At 36.8% G+C, this 25,177-nt stretch overlaps 1 protein-coding gene across 2 annotated transcripts; it reads right to left on the bottom strand.

Moving 5' to 3' along the window:
• Positions 1 to 280: 280 nt before the first annotated feature.
• LOC108568699 (ras-associated and pleckstrin homology domains-containing protein 1-like) lies at positions 281 to 21,829 on the bottom strand. Of its 2 annotated transcripts, none has more exons than XM_017929925.1 (9): positions 21,467 to 21,829; positions 4,805 to 5,006; positions 4,498 to 4,742; positions 4,111 to 4,345; positions 3,331 to 4,036; positions 3,099 to 3,274; positions 2,878 to 3,015; positions 2,525 to 2,811; positions 281 to 2,317 (listed from the first exon to the last, which is right to left on the bottom strand). In XM_017929925.1, exons 1-9 carry the CDS (start codon positions 21,686 to 21,688, stop codon positions 1,328 to 1,330), a joined length of 3,201 nt encoding a protein of 1,066 aa, XP_017785414.1. In that variant the 5' UTR covers positions 21,689 to 21,829; the 3' UTR covers positions 281 to 1,327. The 2 variants fall into 2 exon arrangements, with proteins under 2 accessions (XP_017785414.1, XP_017785415.1); XM_017929926.1 differs by having other exon boundaries at positions 3,099 to 3,268.
• Between the last annotated feature and the right edge of the window lie 3,348 nt (positions 21,830 to 25,177).

The following is a 25,177-nucleotide window of genomic DNA, read 5'->3' as shown; positions in this document are numbered from 1 at the left end:
TAATCTAGGTAACAATGTTTTTAAAAGTTTGATGGAATCGTTTCGTGGTTAATGGTTAGTTAGGAAAACTTCTTTTCTTTTGAGGATTTAGAGGCTATTGATGTTTGGTTAAAATCGTCATTTTAAATAATATTATCTTTATTTCATTTATTTTTTCATTGTATTAAATATATAAATACATGGAAAGAAAGCACGTTTTCGTTTTATTTTTGAAGCCCAGAATAATATCAGGAGAACTAAATTAAAGAGAAATTTCAATTGCACAATGAAGGTTTTATAAAATGAAATAAATAATAAGTTGTGTGTGTGTATATTGTATCATAATATACAAGAAGATGCTATATTATCATCATTTCATCAAAGATAAAAAGTAGAAAAACAAAGAACACACCATTAGTTTGTTTCATATTCTTCTTCATATTTGTTTTGTTTAGGAGAGGCGAGATCTTTGTATACGATTGTATAAATATATATAAAAAAATTGTCTCGTATAAAAATCTAAAAACTAAACAGACACTCAATATATGTATATGTAATATATACAGGGCGGCGCAAGCCCGGCGCATAGATCGGAAGGACACAAAACAAACAAAAAAAATATATAAAATAAAACAATATAAATATTATGAAACAGCCTTATCACTTAATACTATATACAAAATTGTAAGTATTTCCAAAATAATGTAAGGATGAACTGCGTCTCGCGACAACTAGAAATAAAAACACGATTGGCATTATTTAATCCCCTGTATACATATATAATAATAATAATTATTATTATTAGTGTTTTCTTCTCCATAATAGATTAATCAATAATAAACATTTTACCGCCGCTCCAACTACCATCGTCATCCATATAATTTCTTTAATTAATTCGTCGTTCAGTGAATGAACAAACGTTACAAAAATTTCCATTAAAAATTTCATCTCTAATTGTTTCATTCTAACTAGAAGCACCATAACGTTAAATGTTTGACATTTAAAAAGGAAAAATAAAACAATAATGAAGGACAACTAAAAAAATTCGCAGAAGACGAACTAAAAAAAAGTAACTCAAGTGAAATTATTTACAAATCATATTTGTTATATTGTTATATAGATAACTATATATATATTTAGGTTAATCAATTGTTAGTTGTCTCCTTGGAGAGTTCTTGAATTCTCGCAAGGAGGGCGCGCGCGTTTGGAAACGATAATGAATAATCGTCTAGAAACAAAGACTTAATAAATGGCACGATATCAAATAGTCTGTTTTTGTTTACTTATATAAATCACAATATAAATGTCATTTGTTAGGTTTGTTGTTCTCTGTTTTCGGAGAGATCCTTTAGTGCATTTTAACCGAACTCAAGTGCGTAGTTTCACTTCGTTTCGGAGGTGGCGGAGGCGGTCGACGCCCCCGAGACATATCGGCCGAATTCCGCACGTGCACCGGACTGCAGCTGTACTCGGCCACTTCGAACACCCTGTAAACGTTCTCATAGAAGTTGTTGGCCCCGTAATGCTCCTGCACCCAATTGCTGACGTTTGTTTCCTTATAGTCGGGGAGAACGGCCGGAGGATCCCTGAAGCCGAGCACTTCGTGCGGCGTCGTTGCCGGCTCCTCCTTGCACTTCTGCGCCACCTGCCACTTCTTCCGCATGACACGTTGCAAGTCCTTCAGGAAATCCGTCGGTGGATCCTGCAGCTTCTTCGGACTGGACAATCGCGTACTCTCTGACCTCTTCGGCGGTGGTGGTTTCTTCGGAAGGATAGGAGCGACCGGAGGTGACGTCGTCGTCACCTCCTGGAAGCCTCCCAGATTGAAGCTGATCTTCTTTTTGTTCTTCTTGGGGCTGGTCTCGCGCAGTGGCAAACTGTCCGAGTAGTAATTTGTGGCGGAATGCCGCATCGAGGATCTCAGACTTCCGGAGTTGGGCAACGATTTGTAGTGATCCTCGGTGGACAGATCGAAAACTTTGCCTTGAGTAGGCGTACTCGATTCTGAGTCGCAAGTTGGCGTGGGCGACATGGTAGGTGTGCGTTCTGGACTGAGCACGTTGGTGGGCGTGGCCGTCGCCGAGCTGTCCTTCCTCCGACGTATCGTTCCAGTGTCGTCGCTGGGCAACGGCGGCAGCGACATTAACGAAAGTTGACTACCGGTTAACTCATTCTCGGAGAGGGGCGGAAGATCGCTTGGAGGTGGCGGAAGACTATCCAGTGATTGGTTGGAGTTGTAGAGATCGGGGGGCGGTGGCGGAAGCTGCAGAGATTGGCAGTCGGCGCTGATCTCTCCTGTTTCCTCCGGCGGCGGAGGCAGCGATATTATCGAGTCAGTCTGCGCAAAACACATAACAATCAATAACAGTAAATAAAAGAATGATCAAAATACGGTGATACCCTGGGATTGGATCCGCTTAAGCATGGATTTTGTCTTTCTTATATCCATCAGAGATATAGGCATCTACGGTTAGTGTAAGAGATAAGGTTAGAGCATGCAAGAGAGGAACGTGCAAGAACGAGATTTCTGCGAGTTTATACGAACCATGGAGGGCATGTCCACGATACTGGTCGGGCTGCGGATCGGTGGATGGGCGGAGTCCGGTGAGAACGAATCGCTGCGCTCGCCGAACGGTGACGCCCTTTCCCTCACCGGCGTGCCGCACAGTGGACTGGAGTTGCCGCAGAGAGGAGTGGTATTTCCACTCCTGTTGCCCATCGATTCGATGGAACCGCGCGACTTGTACGAATGTTGCCTCTTCAACGTTCCAGAATTCGAACCCGAATCGTCCGAGTTCGATTTCCTACGGCTGTGTCGTCTCGTCAGAGTTCCTACGAATAGAAAGAAAACATTATGTTTAAACAATGTAACATTTATGATATTTACAAATATCCTACCTGTGTTTGTGTAAGAAACTGGACTCGTTGGCAGAGTTGCGTCCACCTCGTCCCTGGTCTCACCAACCTCCTTCAGCTGACGTGTGATACTCGTCAACGGTAAACTCGGTTTCATTGATGGCTTTCTTTTGATGGTACCTGAAATTCAAGTAGCACATGCAAATGCATTTCGATTTGTATTCTCTTAATCAATCGATCGTTGGTATAATTTGATTACTCACCCATGGGAAATTCTGAATCGAATGCGTTTTCGCAACTGGATGGCGCACCATCGGACATACATCCGCTGGAACTGGAGCTGCTGGCTCTACTCAATCTTCCAGAGCTGATCTCACTTGGTGCCGAAGAGTAAGTTTCGCTTTGCGTACCGTAGCCATCGCTCGCTGAATAACTAAATCTGATGGATTAGAACAGTTGTTATTCGTTTCCTATTTCACGTTTCTGGAAATTTACCTTTGAGTCGGTGTTGTAACAAGACTGGGAACGGCGATGGAACTGACCGAGCAGCTCCTGGCGTGCGCCAAGAGGTCCAAATCTTCCTGCGCCAATTCATCCATGAGACATCTGTAATTGTCCATCAGCTGCTTGCCGTACTTGGCGATCCGAATTCCGACCATCCATTTCTCCAAAGTCTGCTGGTCCTCGGCACATAAGTATTTTATGAACTTGGTGCTCTTCGGTTCCTGAAGTCGCGGATGTTTGATGGCGAAGCAGAAGTCTGTGGGCGCTTTGTATTTCTTTTTCCAGCCTAAGCCGTAGTACATCTGGTTCATGTCGAACGTGGCGAGACACACTAGATCTTTTGTGTTCTTCAGCTTCTCCTTGTGTACGTAATACAGGCCGGACGCCCTCAGGACAAAGTAGTATTTCTTCCAGCCCTTCTTCGATTCGGACTTAAGGTAGAGAGGACCCTCGATCTCGGGAATGTGGAAGGCGGTGGAACGTCCCGACGCGAAGAAGTCCTCGAGAAGGAGACTTCTCTGGTGTTCATCGTATTCGACGATCTGTCTCTTATCGCCGGAGCCCAGCAGGAAGCGTTCCGGTTGCATGAAAAGTACTGTCTTCTCAGGTCTCTCGACGAAGTAGATTTTGTTTTTGGATTCGCGCGTCCACAGCAGCAGATTTTCAACTAGCAACTCGTGATCCTCGTAGGTGCGTTCTGTCGGAAAAAAATATGAAAAGAAAATCAATTTTAGTTAGAGTATTTTTTGTTGATGTTAGTCGTATGCTTACCCATGTAGAGGTCTGGTATGTGCTCGACCAGCGCCCACTTGGGATCCATTTGCACGTGATTCTTGTCGGCCAGAAGTCTGGTCACGTGATCGCAGGTCATCTTCTCATCGACCAGCAGGGATTTGGCTGAACCGTCGACAGTGAACACCTTCACGAACAACTTCTGGATGTTCGCCTCTTTGATCTTTTCCATGGCCATCCTGATCTTCTCGGCTTTCACTTTCGTCGCCTCATCCTATCAAAAACAAACATTATATTTACAAATATTTTGCAACTAATCTCGTAATCTCGTTAGAATTTAAATGAGCAATACTATTTCTCTTATAGCTGTCAATAGACAATATTTCTTTTTTTATATATATTTTCACTAACTAAAGATATATTTACCTGAATTGGTAATTTTGGTAGTTGCAAGGATTGTGGTTTGGATCCGCTGCCGCCGCTACTAGCCGAAGACTCACTGGATAACATGCTGACGGTATCGCTGAAGGCGGAATCGTTATCTGGAGAATCCGTCCTCCTATCCGAATCCGCCTTCATCATAAGCGCCTCGTCGGCCGGATTCATCCTCGGTCCCTCCGACGAAGACCTGGTGTGCGTGCGGGATAGATGCTGACTCAACTTCTGCGAATCTGAAGAAAGAACGAACGAACGAAAATGACATTGAATAACAACGGCAACTTTAAACACCAACCTGATTGTCTCTTGACATCGCCGATCTCCTTATCGACCTGCGTCTCCAAAGCGCACAACTCGCCGAGGATGGCGTCCAGGTCCACCTCGGGAGAATCCTCTAGGTTAGCCATGGAGAAACGGTAGCTATCAATCCGGGGAGCACCGATCTCCGCGACGTTCGCCCTCAGCAGCTGATTGCTGGAACTGCTTGCATCCAGACCCTGCAAAGAATTCAACGTAAATTAATAAAGAAAACATATGCATATGAGCAGAGAAATAACACGGACAGTTTGTTTTGCATGGTGTCAGGGGATCGAGTGAATGGGCGAAGATGAACCGGCGGCAGAAGGAGGAGGAGTAGCAAATGAAGTCATTAAATGCATTGATGTAATTGCCGCATGAGTGAGTGAATTCAAAGTGTGTTGAACTCTTTTTATTTCTTTCCTTTTATTTGTATTTCCTCTCTTTCTCTGTCGCTCCCACGCGCAACTCGCGAGAACCGCTCCCATCGCCACAACAGCAGTGGTAGCAAAATACGGTGGCAAAATTTTTGCGATTTTCGGTTAATTGGAAAGTTTTCTGTTTGGACGATGCTCAAGGCGTTGCAAAGAAATGTCTTGTCCCACGTGAATTGATAGGAAACGGTGCACGTGTTTCCTGTTACGCTCTTTGTGAATGCTGCGCGGCGCTTAATTGTATCGAGCACGTAAACCAATTGAATCTCAACATTCCTTCTTTATCCCATAGAAATATATGCATCGGGATTAAAGCAAACCGTTAAAAAATGTAATGTCAACCCATCAAGTTGTCTACGTGCCAGACACACTTTCACGCTGCTAAATGTGATTAAACGTGACACAATTGCAACGTAAATTAGTTCATTTGAATCTTGCAAGTCATACAGCCAGCATTCCACACATTTACAGCTCAAATACAACCATATAAAAATACATATAAGGCTTCAAAAAATAAATATTTCAATTTTGTTATAAAATTAAAGTAAATCAACATTTCATATATAAATGAATCGTTCTAATACATTAAACAAGATTTAATTGCAACTCAATTTATTCGACAAGAACATTTCATACATTTAACATCTCTATATATACAAAATTTGTTGTGAACTTGACGTAAGTAAAATATTTAATCTGTTGGTTATCAGGGCACAATAAATATAGTAAACTTGGAAAGTTTTTTTGTATTATGAAAAAAATCATGTCCAAAAAATGTTGTCGTAACGTTCAAAACTAAAACATCGCGTATATAAAGCTAATTACAATTAGTTATAAAGTATTTGTAAATATAATATTTATTTTGATAGAATGAAGCGAATATTAAACCGACAGTAAAAAATCAACAATAAAAATTCCAATTGGCAATAGTGAAAAGTTAAGATTAACAGGAATGAGTAGTTTAAGGATTCGAGCGGAAATTAATAGGAAATAGGAACACAATTTGTGCATATATCGATCAAACTCATAAAAGATGGGTGACTAAGTAATAGAAGTTTCATCATAATATGAAATTCAAAATTATGATTCGAATCAACACAAATAGTGATAATGTCAGCGAAAATAAAGATTGCTCTTGTAAACAATAATAATTATAGTTACAAGTTACAAGTTACAAAACTTACATGACGCTATATACAATATCACTTTTTTTTAAATAAAAAACTGCAGTGATTTCCTCATATTACATAAAAAATAATGTAATTTATTTTAATTGAAGAAAATGTTTAATAAATGTTCCATATATTCAACTTCGCGTATTCCTAAATTCAAAAGAATATAACGTAATTTAAAATTTGTAAAATAATGTAAATTATTCTTGTTAAATATAACATTGTACAGGAGAACCTTTTTGCAGATTTTACTGGAGAACGGTTTGTTACGTGTCACCGGTTATTGTGTTGCGGAGTTTGAAATGTTTCATCTGCTTCACTTTGGGTTCCGGATTTGTAGGAAATGAACAGGAAATGGACAATCGCGCAATCAATCACAAACAAGCATTGTCTATTTGTGATGTCCAATCACATTGGTTTTGTAGTGAGAGGTTAGTAATGCGAGGAGAGATGATAAGGATTAATGTATTCGGAATGAGCTAAGAGGATATATCGATTCGGTCAATAGTTTGGAAACTATTGGGAGAGACACACGCGGAGTTACGACCGAAAGCGGCGTAATGTCAATAAAATTGTCTGCGGAATGGGAGGAAAGGAAGGAAGGACCTTTCCCTAGTGCCTGCAGCGAGTGCGAGACCCGGATAAATTATCCAGCTTCTCTTCCTCCTCCTCCTCCTGCTGCTGTTACTCCAATTTACCTTTCCGAATTTCCATGACTTGAACATCGCAAAGACTGCAATCACAGGTTTAATATTCAGGTATGTCCTCCTGAGCACAGCACACGGATCACCCAAAAAATAATACGTTTAGGTTAATTTTTAATGAACGCACTTCGTGTTAACGACGATGGTCGTGAGAGTTTGTTGTTGTATCATCATTTGAGTTTAGGAAGAGGTGCAGGATGCTGTTGAATATTGGATGGACTTGAATGGTGTATTTAATTTTATCGCGTCAGGGTTGCTACGAATGCAGAGGCGGAGGAGGCGGCAGTGGCGGTGGCAGTAGCACAGCCAGCAGCATTTCCCCCCTGACGTCACCGTGTACTGAACCCGGGAATGTGGGCAGGCAGGATGCTACACGCGCGGCACGAGGCCCTCCCGCAGGATCGGCAGGATTCGACTCGAAAACCCGAATGGACCGACCCGGCGGCGGTGGAAGCGGCGGCGCCGACATGCAAATTTATGCTAATGATTAAATCAATTGCACCGCCGCCAACCCTCGCCTCGACCCTGCCCCAAGACCCAAAAAAAAGTACTTGCTTACACCGTCCGACCTCAAAAACATGCCCCACTTTTCAGAATTTCAGTATATTTTTTATTAGACAATACGCACGATTTCGTAATGCAACGTCATAATAAATAATAATCTTAATTGCAACAGTTACGTAAAAAAGTAAACATTCAATAATAATATAACAAAAAAGAACTATTGACTATATTATTTTTATCCAATAATAGTTTTAAGTTTGCAATTAAAAATGTTCATTAAAGAGATTTGTTTTAAATCGCGTTGAATATCTTAATTAACATTATTTATAATATTAATCAGTTTAAGTTTCAATAGGATATTTAAAGAAAATAGCGCATAGATTTTCATTTCATAATTGTATTTTTAAGTTATTTTTGTATGATCCAATATATGTCCTCAATTTGTATAGAATGTCAATTTCATTAAACACCATAATTAGTTGTTTTCAATTAGCTTTAAATCATGTCAGGTTTGATAATGTATTAAATATTTTTTGACATTTTATATTTTCATTTTTTATTTGTGAATGGTTGCTGTAGAAACGCTTTTGAAGTACTGAACTAATGAGTTGTTCAAAGTAAAACCTGTCCGGCCAATATGAATATACGGAAATGAAAAGGTCATTATCTGCAAATTAGAAAGTAATGGTCTGCTCCCATGCAAAATAAGGGTTGGGTTGTGCAATCCGAAGTACGTGGTAGTAACGTGCCATACGGCGGAGAGTATCCCGATTGAGGAATGCGCGGAGGAGGTTGTGTAGGGAAATTTGTGTGTTGGTCAGTGATAATATCGATTGTTCTGCGGGCGTCGTGCGCAATGGATGCGAAAACGCGAATCGGAGGCGGCGTCGACGGCAAAGGTGGAGGCGGCGGCAGCAGATATTCTGATCGTATCCAACCCTCGAGGGGTTTGCAGAGAACAGCGAACGCAGAACAGTAACCGAGGCTGACCTCGATTTTAACGGTCCAAAAGCCCTCAAGCCACGTCGTATTATATACTCCTTCTTCGCGCTCACCGCAAACTCGGTTCCCGTTTTGTCCTACTCCACCCTTCGACCCAGGCCGATGAAACAAACACACACAATATAAAACTAGAAAAAACGAAGAAGAAGAGGTGGGAAAAGGAAGAGAAATACTGGAATTGGGTCACGAGTCGAGAGCAAAGGGAAGAATCTAGGAGAAGGGAAAGAACTAACGGCGCCCTGAGGGGGTGCAAGCGATCCAGTGTTAAGGACAAGGGTTTAAATGAGGCAGCGATTCTCTCAACAAGCCGCCCCAACAACCGGAATCCATGGCAATAAAGAAATGGGTCACAGCAACAAGTCTAACACCTCTTTGTTTTAATCGATATTCTTGAGAATATCTTAAGTTAAAGAAAACTATGTTGGATGTCCTTAAGGAACAAAATAAATTAAATTGTACGTTTTGCGGAAAACTAATGCTATATATATAATTCAATTTACCAAGTTTGGTATTTAAATACGATTTGAAAAACACACATGAACTAAGTGCAATTAGCATGTTTTCATAAACGTGCGCTTGCTAATTAATGTGAAATCCAATGATTTCGTCTATTCAGACGATTGTACGAGTTAATGTATTTAAATACATAGAATTACGAACCATTACCGACGGACGACTTTTTTGTTAAAGCAATTAGGTAGCAATCTGAAATACCGAGATGAATGCACAAAATAATCTCTAATTATGTCTCCGGCGTTTCGAGATAATGGCAGAAATTCCTCCTCATAACTATTAATTCGTCTGGAATTAATCCAGAGGCGTATAAATAGACGGCAGCATCGGACTTAACGCTCCGTTGATTTATTATGATTTTTCCGTCTATAAATACGGCATCTCAGATACTCGAAGAATTCACCCAAGAAAATCCCAAATGCAACTTCGTTACTAACAGCAACAATAACAAAAAAAATTCATCGCAATATTTTAGATCAGGGAAGTAGAAAGTTTAAAATCTCTATCAATCATTATCGTGTGCGGTTTAATCTAAATTTTAAAAGAAAATTGAGTTATAATTGCGTTATATAAACTGAAATTCAATTGTAGAATTGTCTGGATGAAGAATAAACCTTTCATTTTCATAAATCTACAGCAATGGGCAATAATGGGTTCGCAGCTGGAGTTTCTCCTCGAGTTTTCCATTTCCACCGCACGCACTCTTTTTTTTTCTCTCACTCCCTTACTTAATCTCATAATCCCCCGCAGAGGATGGCGCAAGCATAAGAGCGGAGAATGGAAACGCACTCTAAGCTAAAAATTCTGTTTTTCCGAGTACGAACAATAACAGAGAAAGGGAAAAAATGCGAGAAGAGAACAAAAAATGAGAATCGCAACAAAAGAAAATGAATTAATTTCGTAATGCTGCTGTGATGGAAGTAGATCATTTTTTATTGCCAACATTTAATTACAAAATGAACAATACAAAACAAAATTATTTACATTTTAGTCTTTCTTAATGTTGTACGATTTGAGAATTAAAACGTGGTATTTCTAAAGAAAAAAGGAAGTTTTCAAGTCAAACTACTAAAAATTGATGATGTTTTCTGAAATGTCAAAATGTACGTTTACCAACTTAAAATAAACTAACATATGAAACATATTGTTTCATATGTGAATCGTGGAGATTGCACCAAGAAACTTCTATAGGTTCCAGTTTACCAACGGTGTATTTTTTTTATTTGAATTTATTTGCGATTAAAGCATGCACACGTACGTAATTCGAGACCGTTCGTTTGTTTTGTTGCTGCGGTTTGATAAAACTATATACGCTATTCCTTTCTCCCCTTGGGGGCTCAAAGATCGGATCTCTCGGTGCACAGGAGAGTGTGAGAAAGAGACTGGAAGAGAGGCAGCGTGCGTGTGTGCGAGATAGAGAGAGAAATAGGAGAACCGCATATGCACTAAAGTCGCATAACAAAATAGACGGCCATTTGTGCATTCGCTCTATTTCTGGAATACGACGACGGAGCTGCTATTCCCTCGTGCAATCCATAAAACCGCCGCATCTGCGACAATTATTTATAAACCTTGAAAACGCCAGAGGAAGAACACGAGGAATAAGAAGAGGAGGCGCCCGGTGGTCAACGAACGCAACCCCGAAACCGTTGCCAACCTCGAAACAACATAAAAAACAACAACATCCACACTGCAATATGTATGTACACATATATATGTACATGTATATATATATTGTGTGTGTGTGTTGTGTTAGCCAATGAAAGGAACGGTTTTGTGAACTCTGGCAGAGTGCGTGGCTGGGCATAAGCTAGATAGGGCACGACACATCGCAGTTTCGATTTAATTAATTTAACGTCCGTTTCGTGGCTGCGGCAAAACTTCTGATACCAAAAGGAGGAAGGAACACGAAGGAATCAAATAAAAAAACAACAAAACAAACAGTTGGCAGCACCGCTTCGTGAAAGTTTCACCGTTACATAAATCATCTCGCTTTGATTCAAATCTGCGAGCGTTTGCAAAACAACGCACATTTAATTCCATTTGAAAGTGCACGAATTTGATTTAGTGTGTGCCATTTCCCACTCGGCGATTGGACAATCTCGGCCCCACTCTTTTAATTTATTTTCAGAGTGCACTTCGCTTCAAACTGAAATTCGTATTATCTGTGTAGATACGACCATTAATTTATGACCTTCCATGAAGGGTGCTCACTCTGCATTTCTGATACAAACAAAAATTTATCGCATTGCAACTCGAAAATAAATTAATTGAAATATTATCTTTTTTTAATTAGTGACATCTACAATTTTCATTTGGCAACTAAGTTTGACAGATTTGCAAATTGTCGATTATCTTTATTAATTTTGGCTTTTCTTATGTTTTTGGTGGGCGGTCATAAATTAGAAGCTGGAGAAGCTTTTATTAAGTTGTAGTGTCGCCCAGCATCTACATAGACAGAAAAAAAATAGTCGAGGGGAGTAAATTTAGAAGAGTCTATTTGGAAAGGAAACGCACCTAAAAATAGTGTCTTTATGGGAAGTGAGGAGTCTTCTTCTTCGACGGTCGGCGAAGAAGCAGAGGGGAACAACGAATGGATGGACCAAGGAGGACGAAGAGGGGCAAAAACTCAATTCATTCTCGAATAGGACGTAAAAATAGCCATTTGCTAGTTATTTTCGGAACACTCCCCTTCTGAATACTTTCCGTCACCTTTTGACAGGTCGCCGCGTTGCCATGCCGTCATTTCCCATCTTCAAATTACGATCAAAACGTCAACAATCGTGAACGGTTTGTCAATGCTTCGAAGCAATTAGAATCTAGTTTGTAATTTGACTAGTTTGATGGACCGTTGTTGATGGGGCGAATCAAATTTGGCAACGCCGTGCTTTGAATAATTGAATAAACAAATTATTTTGTCCATTTTGAATATTATAATTTTATATTTGGAGAAGCGATTAGAGAATACTCGACTCAATGTCAAATTATTATTTTTGTGTTACTTTTTATCTAAATGGATGTTAACGGCGCATGTTCGTTGATAATTAATTCCGTATATAAAAAATAATTACAAGCGCGCAGCCCTAATCAGTACACGATAAGGGCAGCACAGAAGCATCGAAACGCTCTTTCCGGGTCAAAGCCTTGACCCGAAAACATCCCTCAACTTCGAACGCATTTCCAAATTCCATTTCTAGTGCAATTAAGTTAATTAATGAGAATGCGGGTACCCTCTCGATTCTCCCGGTAAACGATTCGCTTCCTGAGACGACGTTACGAAAACGATGAACGAAAAATAAAAAGCACACATCGACGATGATGCAATTCGCGCGTCTTTGCGTAACAATAATCAAAGCCACATCTGTTCGATGAATGAGTTAAAGTCCAAACTGTTAATAGGGAATACGAGAATAATAATAGCTGTGTGTGCGTTTTGTTGGTGTGTGAGCAACGATTGAAGGCGATTTCGGTCGGACGGAATTTAGTACAATCTCACTTCCTGTTTTTCGATAATGCCCTGACTCGCACTGAGTTTATTTATTTAATTATTTTCGTTATCTCGCGACAACTCCAATGCCATTCCACGTATCTCCCGAAGGAATTACACTACACCGATTACGTGGTATGCGTTTAGTTTGATGCGACCTGGATTTAGGCCAAAAAGTAAACTCAGGTGTTATTTGGGTTGCATAATACTAGCTAACATTACTCCATCTTTCAATAATTAAAAAAAAAACATTTTAATTAATATAATTCAATTATTTTGATAAACTAAATATTTTTAAGTTAAAAAAATGATTGAATGCCATCTATATTTAATGAATTCATTAATTTGACATTTAATGTCATTGACTATCGAGCGTGTCAATAAATCGACGTCAATCATATATAATTTGGCATCCGATAACACACATGTCGATGCAACGATGAATGGAGTAACTAATGACAGTAATCGCGTCCATCAAATGTGACATTCAGTATATGACTTGAGGTTAACATTCTCATCTGTCAGGGATGGGGTTTTCATTTTGCAGCGGAAACAAATCGAGTGATGGCGGGGAACGCGATTTCGAGGGGTTCTTAAATTAAGGGTAGCCAGATGAGTCACGCGTCCAACAGACGAGGGGTGCGTCGGGACGCTGTGCCACTTCCTTGCATCCCCGATGCACGACACTAATCGATACAAATGAAACAGAAAATGTCTGGATCAAGTAGCCGGCTGCTCTTAATTCCTCCTTCAACTTTAATTGATCAATCAACGGAAGGCACGTCCCAAAACAATGGATAGTTATGAACAGTATTGCAAAAGTTACTTGATTCAGTGCCCGTCCTATCAACGAGGCAGCAAAATTGCTAGATGTCAGCAGATTTTTTGTGACAATGATAACTGCAATCGCATATAATCAAATATAATTTAAGTTGGTACACATTATATGTGTATTTATTTGTCAAATAGTATACAATTTCATTATTTCTTTTGACATTTTTCAATAGCAATCATCAAAATGACAATATATAATTTATAATTATAAAACAATACCACCACAAATTAAAAACAAATGATTCTGATAACGTCTTCGATCTTATATAAATATTTGCTGCTCGTTACTCAATTCCAATTTCTTATCGCCGGATGGCGACTGACACACACACACATGCAGTCATATGACTGGTTTTCCGCGATGCGATTGCAAATAATAATAATACATCCGTCTGCAATAAATATCGGCGCGCAGCGTATAAATATTATGAATGTCCTCCTGGATGTGGTCGCATGTATTGCGTTTGTGACAGTTTCGAGTCAGCGATTCTACGTCCATCAGAAAATAAAACGTGCGTTTGCACATAGACGTCGAAAAATGCGATAACAGACCGTTAGAGATTCCGCGAATTCCGCGCGAACCGCATCATTTCCACAAACACACATACAAAAATGCAATGAATTAGCTTGCTAGAAGAACAATTAAACCGAACAAAAGATTAAAATTAAATGCATCCGTTGAAAATGAGCGATACTACTCTAATGGATGTTCTTTAAAATTCGAGTTACTTTTTGTTAATCATATCTTATTCTACTGTAACAAGCTGCTGCGCTTTATCAAAGAAAAACTCGTTTTGATATCTGTTAAAAACCAAACTAAATTAATGACATTTTAGGTTACATTTTACATAATACAATAAATAATTCATATTGCAACGTACATAACCATAAAAAAGTAAAATAAAGACAACTGTCATCTGTCATTAGTTACTGCTGTCAAAAGTCAGCGATACCAACTATAATTTATATGTATGTAATTCGTATATTATGGAAGCTCGTAAACTCATTTACGGACTAATAATATCAGTTACTTCCATTTTTGGTTAACATACTGTTAATGCACATTCACCGATTCACCTATGGCCTTTGAGCCAAAAAAAGAAAAAGAAAAGAGTTGCATATAAGTGCTGATCGGTTCGAAATCTACTATTTTCTTATTTAAATTCCGGGCATGAAACCGAACCGAAAGGAAGTGAAAATACGTGAAATCGAAGGGAAACACATCCTATAAATACTAACGATTATTTAAATAAAATTATTTAAAAAACACAAAAACTTTGAAATTAATAGCTTAGATTAAATGTAATAATCTAATAATTAATTTTATCTAATTATGATACGATTAAAGTGCTCCGAACCGGTACTTTTTGATATCGTTAATAACGAAATTAACAAATTGTGTGTTTTTTTTTAAATTAATGTGATTGATATGATATAAACTTTATATAATGACATTAAGTTTGATAATTTATAATCGTTATATAAAGAAATTTATAATATAGTTTGTTTAAATTGTATGCGTTATGATCAAAAGTGAAGAATGCCTATTGAACCAGTAAAAAAATGAAAATTAAGAAAACATTAGGGTACAGATTTCGACCACATGTGTAAACAATTGAAAACATGGATGTTGTAATTATTTAAGTTTATTATATACTTGATTTTATGATTGTGGGAATGTTGTCGAAGGTAGTTAAAATGAAAAGAGAAACAGAAGTTATTAAAACGAGTTAAAAATGGAAATTCTACGTTAATTCATATTTTTGTTAATAATTGTTCTTTTGTTTAAGGGATGATTTGAGAAAGTGAAATGAAAATTGTGTTTTTGTATGTTTTCTTTGGGTCACAGTTATGAAAGATGGGTGCATACCGATTCGGTGTCGTAGCCTTCGCATTTGCCATGAATTGGCTCCGAAGATCTTCGTATCCAAGACATTTCGTTTCCGGGTTAAACAATTCAATTGATATTATTAAGGGATGAACACGCACTTGAAGGCACATACACAAAAAACAAAAACTTAAACTGAGTATGTAGTGGATATATATTTACATGGTACTGAGTTTACAGAGAGACAAGCGTTGCTCGCGTCTTGGTAATCCACTCGCAACTAGTAGTCCTAGTCGCGGAGGAGGAAGAGGCGAAGGCGCACTAACAACACCGAGTTTACACGCTGTGAAAACGAAACGAAACTACTACTATCGAATGATTGTTGGATGGAGGAAGGAGGGTTTGTACCGACCGAAAGAGAATGAACCAGCGAGAGAGGAAGAGAGAAAGAAAGAGGCGGAGGGTAGGAAAGGTTCTCGTCTCGACTCTGTCGCACGCCCGCCATGTGTTGCTTGATATATATATGAGCCCTTAGTGAGCGAAGCTCAACATCGAGGAAGAGCAGAGGGTGAGGAGAGGAGGCAAAAGCGTTACATACACAGGACCGTGTTTAGAATATATTATAACATCACTATCGACCGGTAGACCGTTCGTACTGGTCGAAAGAAAGGAGACGTGGGCGGATGTCGAGGAAGGAAATCCATTGCCGACGCCGCCGAGAAAGTCTGCTGCCTGCTCCGAGTTAAAACCAAACGCAAACAACGGCAAAAGCGAAGAAGAGTGTGTTGTTGTTGTAGGCCTCTCGCGTTTCCAGAAGCTATTAGCTATTATTTCCCATACAGATTTTCTCGAAGACAATCGATACACCTCCAACAAACATAATTGACAGCTACTATTACCAACATTTCATAAAAAAATACCCATCACAATAACTTAAAAATTACCACAAATAAACAATTTCTTCAGTTGTAATAATTGTATTTTTAGATCAATCACAATTTCTTAAAAATCCACTCAATTTCATGACAAAAAACAATATTTTACAATTCTGTGTATTATATTAATAAAAATACCACAAACCCAAACAATTTCATCAGTTGCAACTGCATCATTTTAAAAATTTTCAGTCATTAACAATAATATTTAATTTGATTCGATAAACGAAATTAAAAAATATTAGTATTATAAAAAAAATGCTTGTACATAATAAATATTGATAAACATTAAATTATACAAATTTGACATGTCCACACCCGTCACAGATTGCTTACAAATTACTAACTTAAGCATAAAATAGGAATAAAATATTGATATCGTGATTTTAAAAGAAAGGTGACATAACATCAAATGGAGCGGAAAACAAAATATAAAGTAGTGACGTTTCTTTTATGACATTTTTGTACACAAAAAATAATCATTGTCAATTAATTTGTTACGATTAATTTAATGTCTGTTATATATGTTTTTTCTTGTTTGTATTTTTGTGCGTTAAAAATAAATACAATTAAAAAAATTAACCTGGTTTAAAAGTGACATCATGACATTAGAAGATAAAAACAAAACAGAAACGCAATTTTTACGACACCCTGTATTTCTGTTCTTATAGAAATGTGTTACAAGGTTGATGATGTTTTTTTGTTATATTAAAAATAAATTTTAAATAACTTAAATTCTTTATCTTAAGAATTTATTCATTCGATAAAGTGATAAAATTTACGAAACAGTTATTATTATAAATAAAATTGATTTAATTATACTGTAAAAAAAACAAGTTTTGGTATCTCTCTCATACTTGAACTGGAAATATTCCAAAATGTATCAATTAAAACGCATTAAATATCATGTTAGATATATACATAATATTTAGATAACAATTGAAATTATTATTTTATACATTGTGTGAAAATAACTGACATAGTGAAATAGTGAAATATAAATGGCAGCGAAATTAAGCAAGAACACTTCGTTTATGACACCTCGCTGTTTGTGCAGTAAAGTCAAGTATTGTAGACTGAGATGTCAAATCTACTGAAGTATATATTATTTATAAATACATTTGAAATTGGCTGAAATGGAATTTCGAGTCTGCAAAAAAACGATGCGTAATAAAAAATCGAACGCGCAATATAAATCTTTGCAAAACCATCAATGTCCGAATGCGAGTCAGCGAAATTTGCATTCGATTCGTATGGACTTTACGACGCAGTAAATTGAAATACCCGATGCGGACTCCGTCGTCTAAGAAAACGATTTTAAAGTGAAAATGATCCAGTTTAGTTTTAGTATTAGATATTTTACAGTTTCGGCTGGTCCTGTCCTGTATTCTTTTTTGGGGGGAGAGTACTTGAATGAGTGTATCGAAAGCTGTGAATAATGAAAGAGGGTTGTGAAGAGTGAAACGAAGAATGGTGAACGAATAGTGGAAAGAGAGAGAGAGAGCGGTCGAAAGAACAAGACATTCTGATGAAATTTGAGTCATCCGAGGAGACCTTTGAAAGGCCAACGATTTCATCCGAAAAGTGAGAAGAGGCACGAGAAAGAAGGGAAAGAATGCCAGAAATGCTTAATCTTAAATGTATTCATTTCGATCTCGAATACTGCCGAGATCGAACGCCCAACAAGAAACCAACCGACTAATGAGTAGTTATTACAAATTGGAATTAGAAACAAAAATGAAATGAGCGTACAAATGATTTATGAGAGTGCAATAAAAATGAAGCAAAAACATATCGCGTTTATTATCGAAAGGTTACCCTGCCCGACGATTCTCTAACCTTTTTCGAGATCTAAACAGAACAGCACGAAGAGCGCATGGAAATATTACCGGAACCCTCAGCAGTTGGCAACAAGGTGGAAACGTCAATAAACCGGTGACCACTTTGTTGTGTATGTTGGTGTGCACTTTATGGATAGAGGAAAGCGCGTAATGAAATTCGCCATTGTTTGCTCAAACCCTTTATGGTTACGACAGAAAAACAAAATACATACACAGAAATAAAAACTTGCATACCTTGAATATCCTAGCAACGCGAAATAACAAACGACAACAGAAAATGCACTAAAAACTATCACTCTTACTAACTTAAGTTACTAACTAACTATGCCAGATATCGATATCGTCGTTTCGGGGAAAGTCACGCGCGCGGATTGATAAAATAAGTCGCGTATCTATAAATGAACGGGGATGAGCGAGACGGGTAGATAGACGAAATAAACACAGATACACAACAGAACAGAACATGGTCATGACTGGAAGATAACATTCTATTGCTGGTATATTTACGTTTGGAGCGAGATAAGAAACACAAATTTGTGTTTAATAACGAGCCCACGGTAACATTCCATAAATATCAAAATTATCACCGATGCCAACAAAAAAAATGCAATTTCAATTTGATTACACAATTACCACAATCTCATCCAATTCCAATATACATTAGATTTAGATTAAAGTAGACGCTAAATAAGTTGCATTTTTCTCCATTTAAATTTTGATAGATATATAGTATTTATTGTCAATATTGAAGTTAATATGAACATTTTGTTAACCCACAAAAGAAAAACATAAAAATACGTGATTTATAAATGTAAAGCATTGACATTTTATTGAAACGTCACCAAATTGTCACTAATATGATGAAAATACCAAAGAAACTTGAATTTGCATAACATGTAATTAAGTATAATTAGATGTTTATTTGCATTATAACGTCAAATTTAACCGGTGAACCTAACTTTAAATTTAAATTTGTTGCAATGCTAACTTTTATCTGCGAAATCTAAGAACTAAAAACATCTAAGTTTCAATTTAAAAAAAATGTGTTTGACACGTTTGATGTTTGTTACGTCTTTTAATAAAATATCACGTTTCTGATGTTAAAATTAACGTTAAATTGACTATTAATGACAAAGTTGTTTGAATAAGAATTTACTTATTAGAATTTGCATAAAACGTAATTAAGTCTAATTACGTAATTATATGATAATGTTATTTATATTTATATTTCTTAATGGGTGAATCTAACCTGCAAAATTAAATTTGACAATATGTCAATATTAACTCATGAAATCTATTCACTAAAAACAACTAACTTTGAATTTGTTAGAAATGCGATTGTAGCATTTAAAGTTTTAGACAGTTAAAGAATTATAGTTAAAAATAATGCGTGAAATTTGTGCAGAGTGTGATCCTGCTATGTGACTTTTACCTGTGAAAACAATCGTGTTTCAACCAGTTTCGTATGCTTGGTCATAAATTTGTAAGGTATAAAAACGTGATTTCGCAGTCTGAAATTTCGGTCTATTGGCTAAAAGCAATAAATTTGTTCCTATTTGAACCTTGGACTTTTCAGGTAGTCCAAGTTGACCAACATGTCAAAAAATAATCATTTCTAAAATTAGAAAAATTAGAAGAAAATTTCAATTATGTAATAAAGCCAATTAATATTTCTTTATAAGATTTATAACGAGGAGAGAGAACAATGAGAATAGGTATCACTAATTGCAGTAACGAGATTCCTGCATCTGCAACGATAAGCGAATTTTATACGATAAATGCTTTACAATAGGTTCAATAGAAAACGGAACATATAAATATGCAATTGTTATCGGACAAGTGAGTACCGCAGAGCCATTGTTCCCATTGCTTCCATCATACTTGATAAATCCGTGAATTCTATTGAAGACTATATGAACTGCTTGGAATGTAAACACAGATAAAAAACAAAAAACGTGCAGCGACCGCCCAATCCTATCGCATTGAATGACTTTCGGGATTTAGAAAATGGCGAAAGCGAAAACCAATTTTCATCATCGAATTCAACAATGGGCATTCGAACAAACCGTTCGAGTGTCAAAAGATCTGTTGCGCAACGAATTACGCATTTATTGAAATATTCATTATTGATTATATGTACAGGTTTCCATTCCCTGTCACCTTTATTTTTTTGACTTTAGCAGCGATGCGATTGGATAAACGTCAAGCGGATGAAATGAGAAATCTTGAAATCAGTAATATCGTAATGAAACGCGGCTCAAAGGAAAATCGCCTTAGAAACAAGATTTCCTTGGCTCGTGACATTTCAAAAATCTTCGTCACAGTTTATGTTAATTTCATTTTCAACCTTACAACTATCGTTCCGCAAGACCGGCTCTCGGCACCAATAATACACATAAAACGGACAATACATCTGTATAATATAACAATAACTAAATAAAAATAATATTTTTGTTACTGTTAGTCAGTTTACTTAATTTTAACGGCAACATATTGAATGTTAATAGAAGTTCATTGAAAATGTATTTATAAACAAAAAATATTAATAATTGACTTAGATTATTTGTGATAATATTAATATTTAATATTTAAGCAACGTTAGTAAGTACGTTAATATTTCCTGTGCAAATACATTGTCAGTAAATGTATACAATTGCTATATTAACAAATTTATTATTATATTTATAAAAACAATATACACTTTTATATTGCAAATTATACATGTTCACATATCTTTTTCCTAGGTAGTAGCGGTCCTCCTCAAATTTTATATTATATTTTGCATTATATCAAAATGTGTCAAAACAAACAATTTGACATTTACTTGTCAAAATAGGTACGCCATCTATCGAATTAATGGATGCACTTGCAATTTGTTAAGTTAAAACATTGGTCTATCTCAAGGCAAACTTTACGTTAATATATCAGAATTCGGACAATATATCAGAATTCGATTTTCGTGGCGCCTCTGTGTCGCACATTTTGGGAAATACTATGTTAAATGATTTTATTTCTAAATTGCCATATGAATCGTTTAAATAAAGGACACGTAGCCTCGATGTCGTATTTGACAGGTTCTGTTTGACAGTTTAAGAGCATTCGCTTTTACGAGTTTGGAATGTCGAGTAGTTCGTGGAAGCGAGATGCTGCGGTGAGCGCATTGTTATCAAAACAACAATGACGAGCGACGATGGACAAGTTAAGGAGTTACATAACGGCGTTACTAAATATAGTCGGTTTTTTTTTATATCTATCTTTTATTTCGTTTCTCTCCGCTTCTGCTTCTTCTTGTTCGCGACCACGCCGTGACACAGATACCGCGACGACCAACGTTCTTTTCGAGTTCGTTTGAATCTCGCCGATTGATTATACAGACTGTTGTAGATTTACAATTTAACGCACTGACCGTTCTGGATTTGGACTGATGTCCGGTCCTTCTGTCGGTGTCGAGGCTGAAGCGCTTCTGTAAGAAATCGCGACCTCCGGTTCCTGCTGATGATGCCGTATCTCCTGGAATGTCGTCCTGCCTCCTCGCCGGCAATTTGACCTGTCTATTATGCACGTTGACCACCCTGTAGTGATCATTCTCATCGACGATTCGCGCCCTGAAGCTGCCGCCGCAGAACATCTTCTCGATCTCTTTTATTTAGAAAATTTGAGAAGGACACCACAGTTCACTTCAAACCGACATCACTAGCAGTGATTTTCGTAGGCAAAAAAAAAGCTCTCGCTCGCGTCCTCCGACGACGGACAGACAAAGACTGCGTGGACTCGAAAATTCTTGACCATGTGAAAGAGCGTGTGTGTGCGAGTTTGTGGCATGCATCAAGCGGCAAACCCGACCGACGATCGTGTTGGTATTGAACAGAGCGCACCTTTCGTGAAGGAAAAGGACGAAAACCAGTCGCGGTGAGAGATGGCAGAAGGGCAGGTAGTGCGGGCGAAAAGGAGACGGCGACCAGAAAATCAATGCGATCTCCTCTCTCTTTCTCTGTTTGCCTCGCTTAATTTACCTCGAGCCAGGTAAAAATGCCGTGTGTTTTTGAGCGAGAGTCGCGGAGGGGAACGAAATGCGAATGCCTCGCTGTTGTTGCTGTTGCAAGAAAAGAACTGCTGCTGATGTTGGTGGTGGTTGTTATTGAGAGGCGGCTGAAGAACGAGATAGAGAGAGAGGTACGACGTAGGTACCGGCACCGAAGACGAGAGCAGATGCCGGAAAGAATTACATTTTATTTACATCTGATTATTATTCGCAGCCTACAGTTTTCCACAGATTATCTTCGCAAACAACCACTCACACACATCTCGCATACACATGTCTTTAAAAATCAATCTGTCCTACATCCGCACAAATGACCTAAAACCACTTTACAAATGTCATCATATATGATGTTCATACCTGTCATTAGATGCGCCATCTATGATCCATTAAGAAAGCCAATTCTCGAAGTATTCCCAAACACGCATTCAGAATAGCAAAATAAACACATTCAGCATCTGATTATACAGCCTAAAGTTTTACATAGATTATCTTAAAAAAAACACACACTCATGAATGTACCAATGCGACCAAACCTTAAAATACAAATGGTGTCTGAGTTTTGAACTCGCCGCCATCGTATGAGATTTATGAAATGAACAAAGTAAATTTGACATATTAGAAATATGAAAATTAATTTGACATGTTTAGTGAAATATTATATGTAAGGTTCGAAATAGTTTACATTGAAAACAGTATAATTATAATTGATTGTTTAACCCATTGAAGAGCAAACATATATCTAGACAACTGAATCAGACAACTTCGTCAACTGAATCAACATAGGATGGTATGGACTATAAAAATTCATTCTTTGACATACAAACCAAATAAAAGGGTAATTCCTCTTTCCTGGGCATTTTCTAGAAAATTGCCCACCAGGCATGTTCAAAAGATGGTGCAATGTGTGTCCAACCGCCCCTCAAAGAGTTAAATAACTGAATTATTAAATAAATTTGACATATTGAAAATGTCAATTTCTAAATATTAAACAAATTACAATAGTAAATTTGAGGTTATTCAATCTGTGAATAACTAAATCGTTCCTACATGAGCAGACCTATACATCAACATTACCAAATGTAAAAAATAGGTGTTGGTTACCTTGTTTCAACGAACATTCATTCAAATACAAGTGCGAAGTAATTACAAAACGCGTACATCTTTTCATTTTGTTTGCATGCATTGTTTAATCAAGCCGAAGTTATTATATGGCGTTTGATGTGGGTCGCTGAGGCCAACAAACCCGAAAAAAGCGTTAATTATGCTTTATCTGGTAGACCGTTTCGGTACGGGTAACGAAACGAAACGAAACAAATTCAAATTCTGGATAATTATGGATTAAGAAGAAAAATTGGGTTTAAATTCACAAAATCCGTTCGAACCGATTGTCGACATAAAAATATGAAAATGTTACAAGGGATAAATGAAATGTTCGTATTGCAAATTGAATGCTTTCAGCTTTGACAAACAAGCGGAGTCTATTGTTTCGAAACAATTGAAATGTTTCAATTGTTTCCGGAGTTTTTTTTTTAATAAATTTATTATTAATATAGGTTGTTTCGTAAATACGAATTTGTGCAATGGGATGTGCAATTTCCGTATATAGCAGAAAAAATTCTAATTAGTTTTAGAACAAACTGCCAACTATCAATTTTAATTTATGTAAAGAAAACTTAATACAAAGATATAATGATTTTTGAACAATTGGAATGTTTCAGGTGTCTTAATTACTCTGGAATGTTATGTAGTGATAATGATTCATTTGACTTATCGGACGTAAACCTATTGTATTCTTCATTAAAAAAGAAACAACTTAAGCTGTAATGTATTTACTCCAATACACAACCTAACAAATAATGAAACGTTAAATCGAAAGATATAAAATTTTGATATTTATTTTCATATAATTTTTAACTTACTGTATCAGACGAAAGTGCATATGACGCACCGAATATTTTAATACCTTCGTACAATAAGATGCAATACGATGTTTATATGTAAAAATCGGTGTTTTATGATCCGAAAAATAAACAATAATCATTGTTATATCTGTCAATAAAAAATGTTTTCGACGTTATTTGTCTAAAATAAATACATATGAAAATGTCAAATCTGTCAAGATATTTAAAATTAAAACAACTTTTAAAGTAAATTGTTTTATATTTTTTTCTAAGCCAACTGGAAACAAAAGAAGCTAATGTAAAATGCATAGCTTAAAGGTGAATCTTTTGTTTCGTCGTACGTGGAAATTGTGGCAGGATGGAGACAATGTCTAAGGTTGGAAAATAAGTCTCGGGATGGCGTGAGTTACGTGAATACGAAAATGGAAATGCATGTGTGTGTAGTTTCTTCTGTTTGAATCCTTCCTCCTCTATATCCTCTTTGTGCGCCGCTAAACGAATGATGGATGAAAAAACGTTGAAATGGATTTATGTAGTTGTAAATGTTCTGTGGCCAAGATGGATGATGAGCCGCACGAGTGGAATATGGTAATTTTTATTGTTTCTAACTACGAAACTAAGCGTGCGTGGGAGACACAAAACCCGTTTTATACTCAATTTATTTACATTTGATTTTTTCGACTATTCCTCCTTCTCCTATTTGTTTAACAGCATTTTTTTTTCATTTTTGGTTGGTGGTATTGATTTGTACGACAAGTGAATTATGTTTTACTTAGCAATATTTTTAAACATTTTACGAGACTGTTTTATCCAAAAGTTTAAAGATCAAGAAACATGTTCTTTTTTATATTAGCAATTTATATTACTATGAATTACTGCCGTTAGATACTAACTACATATTTTACTTCTCAACTTGAATCAACTAAACTTTTTTTTATTTTGCAACTTTTTAGTTAATACAACAAATTTATACAAAAAACATATTAAATTATAAAACAAATGACGTAGAAGTGCATTTGTTTCCCATATTAACAATTCGAATTAACGTATTAATTGTTAAAGTGAATGTTATGTAATAGAATTAAAGTAATGCATTATAGTAAATAAATAATTATATTAGGTAACATTATTACATTTATAATTATAATACCGCATTAGGAAAAACAATAATAAT

This window comes from Nicrophorus vespilloides, unplaced genomic scaffold (assembly GCF_001412225.1).
Source record: "Nicrophorus vespilloides isolate i.1.1-1 unplaced genomic scaffold, Nicve_v1.0, whole genome shotgun sequence".
NCBI lineage: Eukaryota > Metazoa > Arthropoda > Insecta > Coleoptera > Silphidae > Nicrophorus > Nicrophorus vespilloides.
Note: the sequence above shows the minus strand (reverse complement) of the source record. Positions and strands in the feature narration are given on the sequence as shown.

Excerpts from the sequence above, each read along its gene's own strand:
- LOC108568699 (XM_017929925.1), bottom strand. The coding sequence starts at position 21,688 with ATGTTCTGCGGCGGCAGCTTCAGGGCGCGAATCGTCGATGAGAATGAT. Across the intron at positions 5,007-21,466 it reads ATCAGTCCAAATCCAGAACG|GGTCTGGATGCAAGCAGTTC; the intron begins GTCAGTGCGTTA and ends AATTCTTTGCAG. Across the intron at positions 3,275-3,330 it reads GTTACAACACCGACTCAAAG|ATTTAGTTATTCAGCGAGCG; the intron begins GTAAATTTCCAG and ends CTAATCCATCAG.